Below are 16,405 nucleotides of genomic sequence, written 5' to 3'. Positions count from 1 at the left end.
AAAAACAAATGAGAGAGGGAAAGGTCACCAATTTAATCAAACTGTTGAATGTTCCAACTAGGACAAATGAAAGATCCCAATACTACATTAACTCTGGAAAATAACTAACTGCCTCAATCATCCGAGCTATATTTACTCAATTCAAGAACTACAACAAAGGCGCAACAAAACAACTCTTTATCCTTTAAGAGGAGACAACTTCCAACTCAATTCCATTTTAGATCAAGTATGCTAAATTGTGGCTAGGGCGGGATGCTCACACTGTAGGCAACACCAGGAGTCCACATGTACAAACGAGAACTTCCTGTGCAAAAAATAGGACGAGCGCACGTAGGATCCTAAATTGTTGCACGAATAAGATATTTCTGCACCAAGTTAGCAACGAGTTCAAGATGGCGTATGTGACATGTCCCATATCCAAAGAATGCTTGGCATGCTATCAGAACCATATCAACTACAATAGCCAAACTCATAGCTAAGATAGCTTTCCTTGTACAAAAAAGAATGTGAAAGAGTAGTGCTGTAATTCATCATTTTTCTTTTCAAACAAAAATCTTCACGGTCTGAGTTACTCCACAAAATTGATCCCAAAATACTTGACCATTGAAGACCAAACGCCAAAACACACTAATTTCCTCCACATATGAAGACCAACATCACAACCCCAAACATTCCATCTTGGCTACATTCAAAAGAATTTTCAGATTCATTCATACAAGGAAAACAAATAAAGACCTAAAGTTTAACACAATAAGCAGATTGATACCATAGATTTGTGATGTTTCCACGTGACAAAAACCTGAACAAGTATGATTGCACAATACTCAAATAACTCATTCAAGGACCTTCAATTGACCAGTGATATATTGTGGTCTAAGTAACTTATTTAAGAACTTTAATTGGGGTTATCCACTTCTAGAAAAGTAAGGCGCTAGTGATGGATTATGGTCAAAATCAAACCATAGCCTCTTTCAAAAGTGACGACAAGGAAACAAAGTAGCAAAAACAAAGCAAAAATCACAAATCAAGCCAAGTAATTGACCATAAATTAATAAATTAATCCAAATTAACGTAATTTTATCAAACCCATTAACACAAACCTGATTAACAAGCTGGTAAGGCTGGAAAAGGGGGACGGTGTTAGAGCTACGGGTCAAGGCTTTGCTGCCATTTTTAGAGTTGCATCACGAGTTTGAAATTGAACAAAAAAAATACAAGAAATGAAATAAATTAACCTACACAACTTCTCGACATTATTGAATCAAGGACGGTGAGTGCGAGATCTTCCTTGGAGGTGGATCGGAGGACGACTAGAGTTGGACAGACAACGGTAAGAGCGGGATCTTCCTCGGTTCAAAATTCTAGGTTCAAGGTGAGGAGAAAGGGAGAAAGTGGTGGTGGGCTGGTGGTATGGTCTCGCTGGAGTTGGCGAGTTGTGGTGTGATGGTGGTTGTCGGTGCTTAAGAGAATAGAGAGCAAGAGAGATAAGAGCATGATGAGGACGGAGTAGACGAGGTCTTAGCAATCTCATGGGTATCGGGGGGTCTAGCCAAGAACTCCTAGCGAAGGAGTTTGTCCGTGCGAGTCCCTCTTAGTCTCATTAAAGATAATCCTAGTACAAAACAAACACTGGATTGGACTAATTGTTAGTCCAGTCTAGTCCAGTACCACTTAGTGAGGGCAAGCAAACGCCCCTTAAAAGTACTAGTAATCCTACACGTCAGACAAACCTAACAACAATGACGTCATTATTCAACTTACCAATAAAAAAAGTAGGGTTAATCTCAGTTTACTACTTTGAAGTTTCGTGGTTTTCAACATTTGCTACATGAAGTTTGTTTCTTCCCAAAATCATACCTCAAGTCTTAATTTTGGGACTATTAATTGATGACATGGCGCTCACGTGGACAATAAATGAACGCCACGTGTCAATATAGCCCCACTTCAATATTAAAAAAATACAAAAAACAAAAAACAAAAAACCCCACCTGTCTTCTACCTCTCCCCTCCCTTATTCCCTCTGCAACCCGCACCCTTTCCCCCAAAACCAGTCTCCCCCAAGCTCACTTCAACCACCAAAACCAGTTTCACCCAACCTTCCTCCTCCAACCTGCAACCCACACCCTCTCCCCCAACTTTCCTTCACCACCAAGACCAGTCTCCCCCAACCCGCACCCTTATTCCCTCAGATCCAAGCTCACTCCCGCGCTTCTTCTTCCCTCAAATCAAAACCAGAGTTTCACATAAATTAATACCACCAAAAAAATGATAATTCTTGTTTTTTCATAAAAGAAAATTGGGTCAATGTTGGAAAATTAAAATTTGTAAACCCAACGAATCAAATGAGCAAAAAAATGAAACCAGAGCTTAATTTATAAGTTCTAATTAACCCCCAAAACAATAACACAGTTAAATTAGATATGTTTACAATTGGCTATTCACAAATAAACCCTTTTTAATCCAGCAATTTCCTCACATAAAAAAGCAAATTAAATTGATTAAAAAGGAGAGATTAAAGAAATGCAAGGGACTTACGGGATGGATAAGAAGAAAAAGGACCTGGTTGGAATTTTCAAAGGAGATGGCAGATTGCAGGTTACAGAGGGAAGAAGAAGCACAGGAGTGAGCTTGGATCTGAGGGAAGAAGGAAGGGAGGGTGCGGGTTGGGGGAGACTGGTTTTGGTGGTGAAGGAAAGTTGGGGGAGACGGTGCGGGTTGCAGGTTGGAGGAGGAAGGTTGGGGGAGACTGGTTTTTGGGGAGAGGGTGCGGGTTGCAAAGGGAAGAAGGAAGGGGGGGTTGGGGGAGGTAGAAGGCGGGTGGGTTTTTTTTTTAATTTTTTAATATTGAAATGGAACGTGACGTTCAGTTATTGTCCACGTGAACGTCATATCATCGGTTAACAGAAGTTCTAATGGTAAACTTAATGGATGTATGAAATTGTCCCAAAATTAAGACTTGAGGTATGATTGTGTGATGAAAAAAACTTTATGTACCAAATGTTGAAAATCACAAAACTTCATGATAGTAAACTGAGATTAACGCAAAAAAGTATAAACCAAATAAGGACTTATCAATTATTGAATACGCAAGGGTTAGTAGGGGAGTCTTTACAAGCATGTTGCTGGTTCATGTCCCAAGATCAGTCAACGTGGCGACGAACCATTTGACATTATTCAGAAATATAGAGATGTGAGATTATAAGTGGGTTAACCAACCTCCATCTTCGTTGATTCGTGTTCTCAAAATGACAGATTATCCTACCCTTCTTAGTTTCTTGTAATTAATAGTGTAGGGGCCGACGTCTTAGCATTTTTCCATAAGCACAAGAGAACGTAAGTGAGCCAGTCAAATTTCCTTGATAAAACGAGTGGCCATTGGATTGTGAGCATAGGGCCCGACATTAGAGAATACAATTGCTGCAAGTAACTTGGGACAGAAGAAAAGTAAGAAACAAAAACAAGAGCTAATGGATTTGGCTACTTCTCTACTTTCATTTCTCTCTAAAATTACAAGTGGACGACAACAAATGTTCTACTGCTACATAATGGATTACAAATTACAAAGATGAAAAACCTGTACACAAGAATGGGGGAAGCGGCACGACGAATCGCTGTTTTGGAATGATTACCAACTCCCCACATTGAACGGGGCAGCCGTAAATTTAAAATCGAGAAATCATTCCGAAACAACTGAAACTGAAAAAAAGAAGAAGAGAGAGTTAGGTTCAGTAATCCCGCTGCCAGTTCCGACACTTGCAAAACTTCATCGATCCCACATAGCCTGAAATATCGCGGGTCTGTGCTTTAACCAATGCACCATCTCCCTGTCCAAATGAGATTTATTCACAACAGCGTCTAGCATCGGACTGGCGATAACTTTTGGAGAGTTACTGAACGACCATATTCGATCCTTAGGCCAAGGTCTCTGCGGCTGCTTCTCCTGAAAAAGCATTGGAATATATGAGCAACGCCATAAAAAGAACCTAAAGGCATAAATATATGAAAAACCGCAACTCACCATCCTCGCTAGCATAAACTTTACTGTTCTTGGGCCATAAACACGCTGTCGTGAAGGTTTCTGAACCTTGGCATAGAAGGAACTGAAGTCTGGTAATGACAAGCAACCCCTACTTGCTCTTGCCAGGCTACAATCCGGCTCTGCACTAGTCTGGCTATACCAAAAAATCAGCTGCCCTAAACAATAATTCTCCCCATACATCTTGCAATACTCCTGAAAACCTGATCCCAGCGTCTCAGTGTACTTGGGGCCTAGGTCAAGTGGACTAATGAATACTGGTGGCGAAGTTACAGTTTTGTATTCCTGAAGAGAGTAAAATGAAGCACGTTTCAGATTCAAATAGCAGAATTACAAATCAATTGGAAAACTTTTTAGAGGTTCTCATTAGAAAGACATACCCGTATTCTAATAAAACACCGTGTGTAAGCATAAATATGGATCAAGTCAGCAGCAGCATCGTTTCTAGACTTGTATGTACAAGGAAGATTCCGGACTTCATCTCTCAACCTTCGAAAACAAAAAGAATCCCATAAAGTTGGAATCATTTACAGAGTCAAAACCTAGCATAAGAAAATTAACTCAAGTGCATGTTACTCACCATAATAAAGATCTCTTAAGTTCTTTCCATATGTCATCCGAACCTGATGGATCACGAGCAAGGATCTTCATCCGTAGATCATTTAGCAAGTTTTCCTCCACATGAGGAGCCATGCTCTGAAGAAGCTCCTGTACAAGTGATCCTTCTCCCTTCCATAGAAAGGAAACAGCCTCTTCAGGACTTAACCTTTCCAGCGGAGGTGGAGCATCCTTGGGGTTGCCAAAAGCGCATTTCATAACATACCTCACCTGTAGATATCATTGAACATATCTTTATACAGTGCAATAGTATATAAAAAAACGACCACTTATTTATAGCAGAGAAATTCACCTTGTCAAGAGTTACAGCCAAATTCTGAAGCCTTTGGTTGTACACGCCCTCAGCCTATCATGCAAAAAGAAATGGTAAGCCAGGATTAACCACAAAAGACATGAATCACATGATACTAAACACACACATATAGATTAGTCAAAAAAATTTACCTGAACCTCAGCATCACTTTTCTCAACCTCAAGGAAAATATCTGAAAAGTACTTCCTCTTTTCTTCCAAATTGTGCTTTAAAATCTCCTCAGGAAGCTTTGTTCTTTCAAAATTTATAAACCTCACCTTCGACCAAAATGAAAGGGAATGAAAATAAATGATAGTTGATTTCAATAATTACTAAAAAGGAAACACTAACGCAGCAGAAAAACAACATACCAAGCGAGCTGAATATGCAATCACCCAATCTGGCAACCCACCCAGCAAGCAACTGCCTAAACCAGCCCTTCCCAACTCAAGATAGTCCTCCTCAGATACTGAATTTAACTCACAAGCCTCCAGCATTAACTGATGACGATCAAGAGCTCCATGCCACTCTTTCAGCACCTGATCAATGGACAATAATCCAGTTAATAAAACAAAAATGACTTTAAAAATAAAGTAGAAGAATACCCATAGGAGGACTTCCTGTCTTTGGGCACCGAGATTGCAAGGTTGAAAAAGAAATAACTTAGTTCCCCTCAAGAGGAATCTGAGCCTCTAAGAATTAAGTGCATCCATTATTTTTCTCTAACCTTTTGAAAAGCACCTTCGCCTGTCAAATTTAAGTAGCTTCCCCGGCAAACTTGGCTGCCACACAAACAAACTGATGCTTCGTATTCTTCCTTACTCTGTCACAAATCAGATGAGCACAACTGTTTACATGTGTCGTCATGTAAATTGTAATTTAGTATACACAGGGCCAATAGGAAAAAGAGTCACCTCTGTAACGGAATTGTAATCGAATGTCACCTCCTCACCATATTGAATTTTTTGTACAGTGTAGATTCCAATTTGGTAACGACCATCTACAGCAGTAACTCTGTATTCAACAAACACTATATGTTATAGAACTAGCAGGAAAAATTCAAGTAAATTTTGCAATTACAAAGCAACACTAGATTATTACAGGTACTTCTGTCCAATATAAGTTAAAGCCTTCTTGTCATCAACATATAAGCCTTCAACACACAGAATGAAGCCACACCCATATCCTGATTATAAACATCAAAATTTTATCCCAACTTCTCATATATTGGTCTCCAGAGCTAAGCAAAAAAGAATTATTGTTTATCAAGTGCGGATACAGCCATTCAAATTCCAGCAATAAAGATCTGGAAAGGCATGTTCTGACAACCAAACATTAAATGCTCCTCAAATCATAATTACAAACCAAGACACAAAGGTAACAATAGTACACCATTAGCAACAAAGTAACAGTAGCACACCATTAGCAACAAACCACCAAAAAAAAAAAAACAACTATATGAAGCACAATCTTTACAGAGATATGATAGCTTAAATGAAAAATATGTGAATTTATAACTAGCAAGGTGACTCTGTTATGTACACTGATAAGTTGAATTGAAAGTCCTGCCTAACATAACTAAAACAACAGAACTTACTTTGCTTCGCAATTAGGTCGGCATGAGTGACAAATTCTACTTGCATAGTTTGCCTTATGCATGGCATCCACAACGACTAGATCATACCCATCGGCATCACCCTGCCAAATAACAATGAATGATCAGATGCTAATCCATAAAGCATGCATATAACTATGTGTGAACTTGTGCAAGCGAAAAGCACCTTGGGTCTTTCAAGATAAATGTTGTAAAACTCTGGAGCTGGATCTTTATTATTCTTCTGCAAAGATCGAATCCCGTCTTGCTTCTCGAACCATTTCCAAACAGGATAAACCTATTTTACATTAAGTGTAGATATTAGCCAATCACAAGATCAAAAAACAGTTACTTTTACATGACGTTTAAGATAAAAAATTGCACAACGGTATAAGATAAGCCAGCATCATATAAAATATGGGATGATTAAATGACTGAGAAAACAACTCCACAAACAAAATGGAGCCATACCTCCCCCAAAAATTCCACAACAAAATCTTCTTCTCCAAAGCCGCCTTCTTTGTTGCAAACGACACCAAGCCCCTGATCATCATATCAAATTAACAATTACACAAGATTGAATAGTCATCCTCCTAATGGCTTGACATAAATCCAGGTAGTAACATGTCAATAGGGCGTGGGGCAAAAAGTTCACCTTTCTATATGCCACATACTTATCATCATGTCGGCTCTCTATGGCCTTCAAAATAGCCTGACACATCCTAACAGTTCGCACATCACCATCCTCCTCAGCACCGTTTAGGATTTCTTCAACCACAGGATGCAAGGGAACCATCATGGGAGTATTTCCACTCCCAGTGTACCGCCTGACTTGCTTATTCAATGTGCGAAGGAGCACATCTTCGATAAACATATGCTTCTCCGCAAGAGGCCAGTCGAACTCCTCTGGCATGGAGTCAAGTAAAAGATTGTGGCTATAAGGATCAATTCCATAAACTTCTTGCTCTATAACTTCATCTCCAAGCATTTTCCTTGGCTTGTAATCCTTTACTTCAGGAAGCTCCATATCCGACTCCTCAATTCCATTCTTCTGAGAATTAAGTTTCTCAACATAATCATCTGGTAAAGATACCTGCATCTTCCGTTTCACATCCTCCTCATTGGATACAATAACATATTCCTCAATAACTTCATATTTCCTCGTAACAGGAGGAACCAAGCTTGATTTTGTCATGCGAGCACCCCACTCCCGATCATCAGTCATAGAATCAAAACCCTCATCAGGTGTATAGCTTCCATCTGCTCTTGACTGCCCAGTTTGACTTTGTGACCTCACTTCGGAGTCACTTTCTGTATCTGAAGAAGTACTATCACTATTGCTCTTGCTATATTCAGAAGACTTGTCCATATCATCAGAGGTTTCACTTTCTGAATCCATAGATTTTTTATTCAATCTGGATAAACGCCTTCTGATTTCTCGATCAGATGCATACTCTCCATAATCCAAACTACCATTCACAGTGCCATTACTCCTATTCGAGTACTTCCTTTCAGGTGCTACTTTATTGATCTTCTTTCTACACTTGGAGGATGAAGAGAACCCTGCAAATGTATCATCTTCCCATGACTTAATCAGCTCATCTCTTTCATTAGAAGACTTAGTAGCCACTTCTAAACGTGTAGCAAGTTGAATAAACAATGTTATAATGTGATTCATGTCTCCAGCATCCCCCCGATTCTTTGCTCTGCACACAGAAAATAATATGAGAGAGAAACTTCTATGATATGGACATTCGACTAAACCAGAAAAATAAGGTAGAACTTACTTTATTGCATCCCTGCACATTCGACTGATATCCTCCTTGACAGAACTCAATCCTCGGCGTATGTAATGACCATTTCTCATTTTATCCTGAATTTCAGCAACCTGGATAAGAAAAGGAGGTAACAAAGTTTCAGAACATATTTGTACAAAATTGAATGTAAACACAAAGGAAAAAAAGGGAATCAAATCTAAATGCAAGACAAAGATTAAACAACAACAACAAAGCCTTTTCTCACTAAGTGGGGTCGGCTATATGACTCCCAGTACCTTGGGCACAAAGAAATCATAGGGATTGTCTTTCATGATATCCTTCAGACTTGAAGCAACAAATTCCTCAATCTTCTTGTAACCGTGTTCAGATTTCTTAATGGACAACCGCCTCATGCGAGCATCCCTAGATAGAATGGATGAGGACCGTCTAGCATCAAATAGTTTTGAACGTTTGTACAAACTTCCCCGGAATGATAGATTTGCAGTTTCTCTCTTATCCACACTATCAAAGTACACTTTCAGTTCACTAAAATCATCCATATCATTGCCTAGAACCTTACTTCTAGAAACAGATGAAGATTTCTCACTGATCTGCTTTAGACTCCTAATTTTCGAGTAGGATTCCTCAAATATCTTCGTACCAGATGAACTTCGGCTCTTAATCCAGTTCAGATTCTGAAACTTGATGACCAACTCGCCAAACTGGTTGCAGCCTCTGATATCTATGGTAGATAAACAAGGAAGTGAACTAAGGATCTCTTCAAGAGTGCGGGGGGTGATGTTGGTGCAACCAATCAGAACCATAGAGTTAATCTTTTCTTTACCATAACCACTCTGCAATTAAAGAATTACATTAGATTTAAGAGGATGTACATAGATTCCTACTGTTCTGTGATGCCAAAAAAATAGCAAAACCTACCATAATGTTCACAATCGCTGAATCAGTGCAGTTAGGACCCAAGGATGAAAAATCGACCTGTCTTGAAATATCCTTATAAAACATGACAGCAGCTCTCCAGTGCTTACAGGTCAAAGAAGCAAAGGAAAGGGAATTCATGTCTAATCTCAGAAAATGAAAGACTCGTGCCAGCACTTGCCCGTCTAATAAACCCCAGCTTCCCATCTCTGAGCCATAACTCCCACTATTTTCTCTGTAGAAAGAAGCATCACCACATAGATCCTCAAATGTAGACTCATCCTTTTCAACTGTTAGCAAATCATCTCCCATGTCATAGTCTTCTTCACTTTCATCAATCAGCAACCGGGCTCTTTTGGCATTACGTGCATCACCATCTGCGAACACCAAAGTTCAAGTTGAAGGGAAATCAAACCAAAAAAATAAAATAAGAAAGATTGAGGTCAAGGAAAAGAGAAGAAAGAGGGCGAATGGACTTTAAATTAAATAGATCATACCTGTTTTCCAGTACATTTGCTTCTCCACCTCTTTCTTTGGCTGCTTTGCATTAATCCATGGATCTAGAACATCATTTATGGCCGCAGCAAACTCCCGGCTTTTGTAAGATTTCATCACCAGTTCATGAAGCTTTCCGCACGTATAACCAATGAATTGAGGATGCAGGTTGTGCAACCAACTCGACTTTGAGCTCGATTCTTCAAATAAAGCATTTTTAGATTGTGAAGGAGCAGGTCCTGAAGTATCACTAGATCTTGTGTTCTTCTCATGCTGATTCATATGAGTAGCTTCAGAAGTCTCTGCAGCAGATGTCACAGGAACCCAGACTTTATCAAATTTCCGGAAAACACTGCTATGTTTTAAGATCACTCCTTGATCAACCAAGACCTGTAGCTCAGAAAATGATGAAGGTCCTTGTTCGTGCCCAGCACCATCCAGGTAGTACCAGTCACCCAAGTGCAATTTCAATTCATCGACTGTGCAAATACGGTCTTTGTTGGTGTTAATAGACGTAATGCATTTTGAAGAGCCCTGTGACCGTCGTTCACCAACTGGTTTCAACTGGGTGTCACCTTCTCCCGATGATCTCTTCCCATCACTACCTGAAGAATATGACCGAGAAGACCTTGACGTGTACCTCTCCATACCACGGGCTTTTATGCGAGGCTCAGAAACAAATGAACCATGGTCTTTAACCACGCATGCATTTATCCTTACTACCGGAAGCATAGTTCCTTTTATGACAGTAGGCTTAACTTGAGTTGTTCTGCTCACGCCACTACAATCATTTATCTCACCTGGACATGAAAAACCCCAAGTAGGTAGATCAAGTCTTCTACTTTGCGAAGGATAATACAATTCATCTTTTCTATGCCATCGAGGGTCTTCATAACCAGACTTTGGCATCTGGCATAATGGGAAACCATAATTGACAACAAATTTCTTCCTAGAAGACCTCTCTTGTGAAGCTTCTTCATTCCTCTTCCAATCACCACCCTTGCATGACCACCGATCAGAAAACCAGTCATCAGAATCACCACAAGCAAAACCAGCGTCCTTGTCAGAAGGTGCAGTCAGCCAGATTTCTGCAGCTTCCTTTATTTTAATGTCAGAATAGCCGGGTTCCTCGGTTTTCTGATCATACAGTTCAGCATCGTGGCCTTGACTGAAACCTATACGTGCCAATAGATGCACAAGTAAAATACTTCTCGTAAATAGAAATACAATTTTTAACATCAATTTCACATACTATTTAAATTTCATATTCTATATTGTCTGAACATCAACTTGACATACTATTTAACTCTCCAAAAAACTAAGAAACCAATGTAAACCAATATGTACCTGCAGTGTTTTCCCATCCATCTCGTTGTGCATATTCAAATGACATTTGCAGAACTTCTGCATAACGACAAAAATAAAAGAGGACAAAAAATAAGATATCTCCACACAAAAAAATAAAATGAAGGTGTAATTTCATTTGTTACCGCACAACAGCAAAAAATCAAATTTCAATAAAAAAAAAGGTCTTTTAGCCAAAATGATCCCTAAGATTAGCATAACTCCTCACTTTGGTCCCGAAGATTTGAAATCAATATAAGTGGTCCTGAGATCATCAATCATTTTAGTTTTGGATGAAAAATTATGTTAAATAAGGATAAAAAGACAAAATTACCCTCAATTTAATAAACAATAGATCAAAATGATTCTATAGAAATTGAGGGTATTTTTATCATTTTACCCTTATTTTATTGATATTGTTCACGGAATGACCAAAATGATTGACCGTAGACAAACTCATGGACCAATTCTATCGATTTCAAATCTTAGAATGCAAATCTCTGAGACCATCTTGGCTAAAAATCCAAAAAATAATACAAATCGGATAAAACACACCTCCCACAGCTTCAAGCTCCCTGCCAGGAATAACCGCAAAACCCTCCATCAGAGCTCCAACCCTTTCTTCAATATGGAGATCTTCTAAAGGCTCAGAAGCAGCTCCACCAACATCTGCGCCAAATCCTGGCGGCAGCAAAGTGATTGCTGTGTCCTTCCCACTCTGAGCATCATATTGCGCAGTATCTCCAGTATCTGCCAATAGATTACCAGGAGCTTCTGGAGGGCTTACTAGTCGAGTTATAGAGTCTGATACAAGGGATGGGAAATGTATGGTCACCAGTGGTGAAACTGCATTTTCAACAGTTACCCACCTATCACTATCCGAGTGCTTGACCATGTGGTCAGACACAAGAGCCCCTTCTTCAACAAGTGCTTTAAGCTCACACAATTTTGAAGGTCCACGTTCCACACCATAATAATCGAGGTAAAACCATTTCCCGGCGGATGAATCAGCAATTACCGGGACATGTGGTGGTGTATCACATATATCCATATCTTCTTCCATCGAAAGCAGCTCTTCAGGAGGGGCTACACTGATATGAGAATTTTCGGTGCAATTTACACTTGGAATTTGAGACGGTTCTTCTTTGTGAGACTCACAGTTGGAATTTGTCTCCACAGATACATTAACATCAGGCACAGTGCTTCTATCTAGAGATTCTTTAGCAGTCGAATGTGAGTCTTTTCCACAGGGATCCTTCTGCACCGGTTTATCTTCTTGCCCCCTATTACCGTGATGGGAGTTGCGCCTTTCACTTGCTCCACTTTTTCGACTTGTGTCTCGATGATTATTAGGTCTACTCCGATCATGAGGGGACCGTTCCAAATAATTTGGAGTGCGATTCCTGCGGTCATGGTATCGAGGTCGATCGTGTGGAGACAGACTCCGGTTCCTGTGATCGTATTGATGGCTCCTGTCATATGGAGATCTCTCCTGACCATATGGAGATCTCTCGCGACCATAAGGTGATCTCTCTCGTCCATATGGTGATCTCTCGCGCCTGAATGGTGATTTCACGCGGCCATGTGGTGATCTCTCCCGGCCATGTGGTGATTTCTCACGGCCATGTGGTGATTTCTCACGACTATACGGTGATTTTTCACGAACATACGGTGATCTCTCACGGCCATGCGGTGATTTCTCCCGACCATATGGAAACCTCTCATGGACATATGGAGATCTTTCACGGCGCAATGGGCTTCTGTCCCGGTGATCAAAATAACGGGCCCGATCATGTGGGGATCGCTCAGAATGACCTGGAAGTCCAGGACTTCTCCCATGCCTGTCATAAACTACCCTGGAAGACAAAGTAGATTCATAAGGCCTGGAGGAGTACTTGTCTGCTGCAACTCTTGATGATGAAGGATTCCGATAAGACCTCTCCACAGAACTGCGTGAATAATGCTCAGGGTGGGCAGAGCGATTGGTGTCATCAGAAACCCTACGAAATTTTGCACCTGGATAATCCCCATAGTCTCCATAATTCTTTCGCTCACCGATACTTGTATCAGTACCAAACCTTTTTAACCGATTAATAGAAGGGTAGTCTCTGGGGTGGCACTTACCATTGCTGTACTCATTTCTGTACGCACTGTCCTCATCAACAATTTTGGAACTGATCCTCGTATTCCTGTCAAGGCCACTCTCCCACCTGGCAATACTCTTGATCTGCTGGCTTCCACTTCTATTTTCTTTCCTTCTAAAAGGGTCATCATTTGAATACTTCCCCGAAGGTGGCGTACGCTCACGATCAAATTTCCAGCTCCTGTCCTTACCAATATCATACCTGCGGAATTTACTGGGAGTGTAGTCATCTCTGGCCCCTTCCCCTTTCTGCCATCTATCTGGAATGAACTCACCTTTCTCAATATCATCCTTGGGAGGTCTCCAGGACCCGAATTCGGCTTCGACTTTTCTGCTCCTCTCTGGAACAACCTCTCCTTTCTCTATGTCCCCTCTTCGCCATTTCCCTGAAAGGAACTCTGCTTTCTCCACCTCACTTCTCCTGCACTTCTCACCAACAATCTCTCCCTTCTCAATCTCACTTCTTCTCGACTTCTCTGGCACAAATTCACCATTCTCTTCTTCAACTTTGGGCCACTTCAAAGTCCCCAATTCACCCTCTTCCACTTCCTCCTTCTCCTCAGCAATTTCACCATTCTCAGCTTCCTTAGTCGCACTGCTAGCACCTTTATCCAATCCCAGTTCACTTTTTTCGGACTCCACGTTCTTTGAAGACACAGGGTTCTTGACAACTTTCTTCTTGGGCTTCATTACCTTCACTATCTTCTTCTTCTTAACCGTCTTGGAATTGAATCCATTGTTACCGTTCTTGCCTCCGCAAACAGTAGTCTTCTCCTGAATTGGAAACCTGTCCATGATATTATGCTGCAAAGGCATGCATGTGACGCCTCCATCGCCCATGGAAATCCCAACCGTTTGCACCCAGTCCCAAAGCCCTAACTGTCCCCTTCCCCGGGGCTATGGATGCTCATGCTGCAATTCGCTTCAACTGGGTCTTCCTCTCCTCAATCAGCGCTCCAACCGAAAACCCTATTTCCAAAAATTCAACAAACGAATCAATACAAACCCAATGTAGGGTTTCAATATCGAACACAACGCGTACATAAACAAACAAAAAATCGAAGAAAACCCCAGAATTCCAACAGCTCCGCAAATCAAAACCCTAACCCAGGAAGTTTACAAAACAAACGAAATCGAAAGGGGGAAATTACCGAGAAAATTGACGAGCTGAATGAATAGATCGGCGAGAAAATCTTAGCTTGACGAAGCGAAGAAGCGTGCGAAATGAAAGAGACTTGACGAAGACAGATCGACAAATTGCAAGAAATTGAGAGCTCGAAGGCCAATCTCTCTCTCTCTCTCTCTCTCTCTCTCTCTCTCTGTGTATCTCTGAGTCTGTCTCTCTCTGTTCGTTCCTCTCTCTTGTTGTTGCTGTTCTTGGTCTGAAAGACGAAACCTTCGTGGTATTATTTATTTATTTATTTATTTCTTTTCGTTTTATTCATTTTTCCCTTTGGGCTTGTGCTTCGATTGCGAGAGAAGTCCTGAAATTACAATAATGGCCTTGGGGTGTTTGGTCCAGGTAGAAATGGACTCGAGTTCGTAGTTTCAATCACAAAAAGGTCCACTTGAATTGTGATTCGTCTTTAGGGTTGGTTCGGAACGGGATTCCGAACTGAAAATAAAATTCTGAATTTCGAACCGATTCCTTTTGAGACAAGATTTCGAAAACAGATCATAGAAAATAAGACAGTTTGGTATGTTAATAAAACATATAAAGAAAATAAGACAAAAGAAAATCAAACTAATGCGTTTTTGTACCTTTGACACTAAGTACACAACTGAATAACATAATAAAAGTAACTCAAATAAGATCATTCTTGTATACATTACTATATTTTTATATAAAAATAAGCTTATAACTCAAAGAATTAACAATATTTACTCGCGCAGAAAATTGGTTTCCAACAAGTCAGTTGCATTAGTTCGTATCCCATAGATTTGTTACGAAACACCCTCCTCCTACACCTATGAAGATTAATCAAGACGATACAAAATTAAATTACATGATTAAGCATATGCATTAAGAACGACAATGATGCATAAGTTCGGATAAGTCTATGTAATTACATGTGAAGGGTGTAGTTGTCATTGTGGGTGAATGGTGGGGTCCACGTTGGGATAGGGACTTATTTTGGTAAACGTGGTTTTGGCGCTCAACTGAACTTGAGCAAAAAATAATTTTACGAGGCAAATTGCACAACGTGGAGGGAGATTAGGGCTAATTAAAAGGGCTCGTTTCCAAAATCTAGGGATTTTGTCAGGTGTTAAAGTAATTTAAGCCCGAAATACGGAACAGTATGTTATATGTTTCATATAAGTGGGTAAAAGTTCTATCTTTTAAGTATTTCTATTTGTATAATAACTAATGTATGTGATCATATCTCAGGTACACTAAAAAAATCTTTACAATTGGAGGTTTTGAGTTCGTAACCCGCTGCTGGTGTGGAAACCAAACTTGTGGCTAGAGAGAGGTAAAAATGCCTCTGTGAGTCTTCCAGCCTCCGAAATGAGTAAATAACCGTAGCTTGTCACCGGTTATTTCCCTTAAAAATAAAAAAAACAAAAATCCACGTTGGATTTATCTCCCTCTAAGACTGTAGATTGGTTACCAGTAAAATAGTTAAAAGATAAAAAATCATTGGTTGCTTGAATCTTTACAATTTTGTTGCTTCTTGTGGTGAATATTTGATCAGATTCTTTATTGGGTACTCACGAGGCTCACAGAGTTGTGCAAGATTCTGCCAGTAAGTATCATTGACCCAAAACTGAACTCTAAAGCCCAAATAATTGAAGCTCAAAGCCTAAAGCCTCTCCAACAATCTGGTTTTCATGGAGAAAACAGAAAAGCGGCTATTTCAAACTGATTAAGAACACTGCAGTTCAGTTAGTTAAACTTGGATATTGCTTCTTGTTAGGGCTAGGGGTGAGTTCGGTTTCTTAGAATCGGTTTTTGTCAAAATGAAAATCAAAGCGAAATTACTATTTAGCTCAATTCGATTCAGTTTATGTAAATTATATTTCGGTTTGGTTTGATTTTCAATTTTTTTTTCCAAAACAAAATTAAAAACTCTTTTTAACCTAAAAATTCAAGATAAAATAAAGAAAAAATGATCTAGGTAATAAGATTTTCACATGTTTGGGCCAAAAAGTTGAGTTTTCCTAACCTTGGATTGAAATTAGTGACACG

General features: G+C 39.9%; 1 protein-coding gene and 1 long non-coding RNA gene across 2 annotated transcripts; both read right to left on the bottom strand.

The window, feature by feature from the left end:
* Nucleotides 1–9: 9 nt before the first annotated feature.
* LOC139193710 (uncharacterized) lies at nt 10–2,769 on the bottom strand. Its single transcript, XR_011578155.1, has 2 exons — nt 2,536–2,769; nt 10–365 (listed from the first exon to the last, which is right to left on the bottom strand). It is a non-coding gene; the product is annotated as an uncharacterized lncRNA (long non-coding RNA).
* Nucleotides 2,770–3,468: 699 nt separating this feature from the next.
* On the bottom strand, nt 3,469–14,639 carry LOC103404785 (histone-lysine N-methyltransferase ATXR3-like). The gene is made up of 20 exons (XM_008343745.4): nt 14,367–14,639; nt 11,628–14,184; nt 11,076–11,132; nt 9,731–10,903; nt 9,237–9,610; nt 8,594–9,151; nt 8,328–8,428; nt 7,196–8,246; nt 7,012–7,083; nt 6,728–6,838; nt 6,544–6,644; nt 5,861–5,960; nt 5,674–5,769; nt 5,318–5,485; nt 5,099–5,224; nt 4,947–5,000; nt 4,617–4,864; nt 4,417–4,525; nt 4,019–4,321; nt 3,469–3,940 (listed from the first exon to the last, which is right to left on the bottom strand). The coding sequence occupies exons 2-20, from the start codon at nt 14,053–14,055 to the stop codon at nt 3,764–3,766; spliced, it is 7,407 nt and encodes a 2,468-aa protein (XP_008341967.4). The 5' UTR covers nt 14,056–14,184; nt 14,367–14,639; the 3' UTR covers nt 3,469–3,763.
* Between the last annotated feature and the right edge of the window lie 1,766 nt (nt 14,640–16,405).

The sequence above is a fragment of the Malus domestica genome, chromosome 17 (assembly GCF_042453785.1).
Source record: "Malus domestica chromosome 17, GDT2T_hap1".
Lineage (NCBI taxonomy): Eukaryota > Viridiplantae > Streptophyta > Magnoliopsida > Rosales > Rosaceae > Malus > Malus domestica.
The sequence above is the reverse complement of the archived record's forward strand: the minus strand, read 5'-3'. Positions and strand labels throughout refer to the sequence as shown.

Bases quoted from the DNA above. Each gene is read 5' to 3' on its own strand.
- LOC103404785 (XM_008343745.4), bottom strand. From the start codon at position 14,055: ATGGGCGATGGAGGCGTCACATGCATGCCTTTGCAGCATAATATCATG. The intron at 5,961-6,543 runs GTAAGTTCTGTT...TGTTGAATACAG, and splicing joins CGACCTAATTGCGAAGCAAA to AGTTACTGCTGTAGATGGTC. The intron at 5,486-5,673 runs GTTAGAGAAAAA...TCCATTGATCAG, and splicing joins GCGAAGGTGCTTTTCAAAAG to GTGCTGAAAGAGTGGCATGG.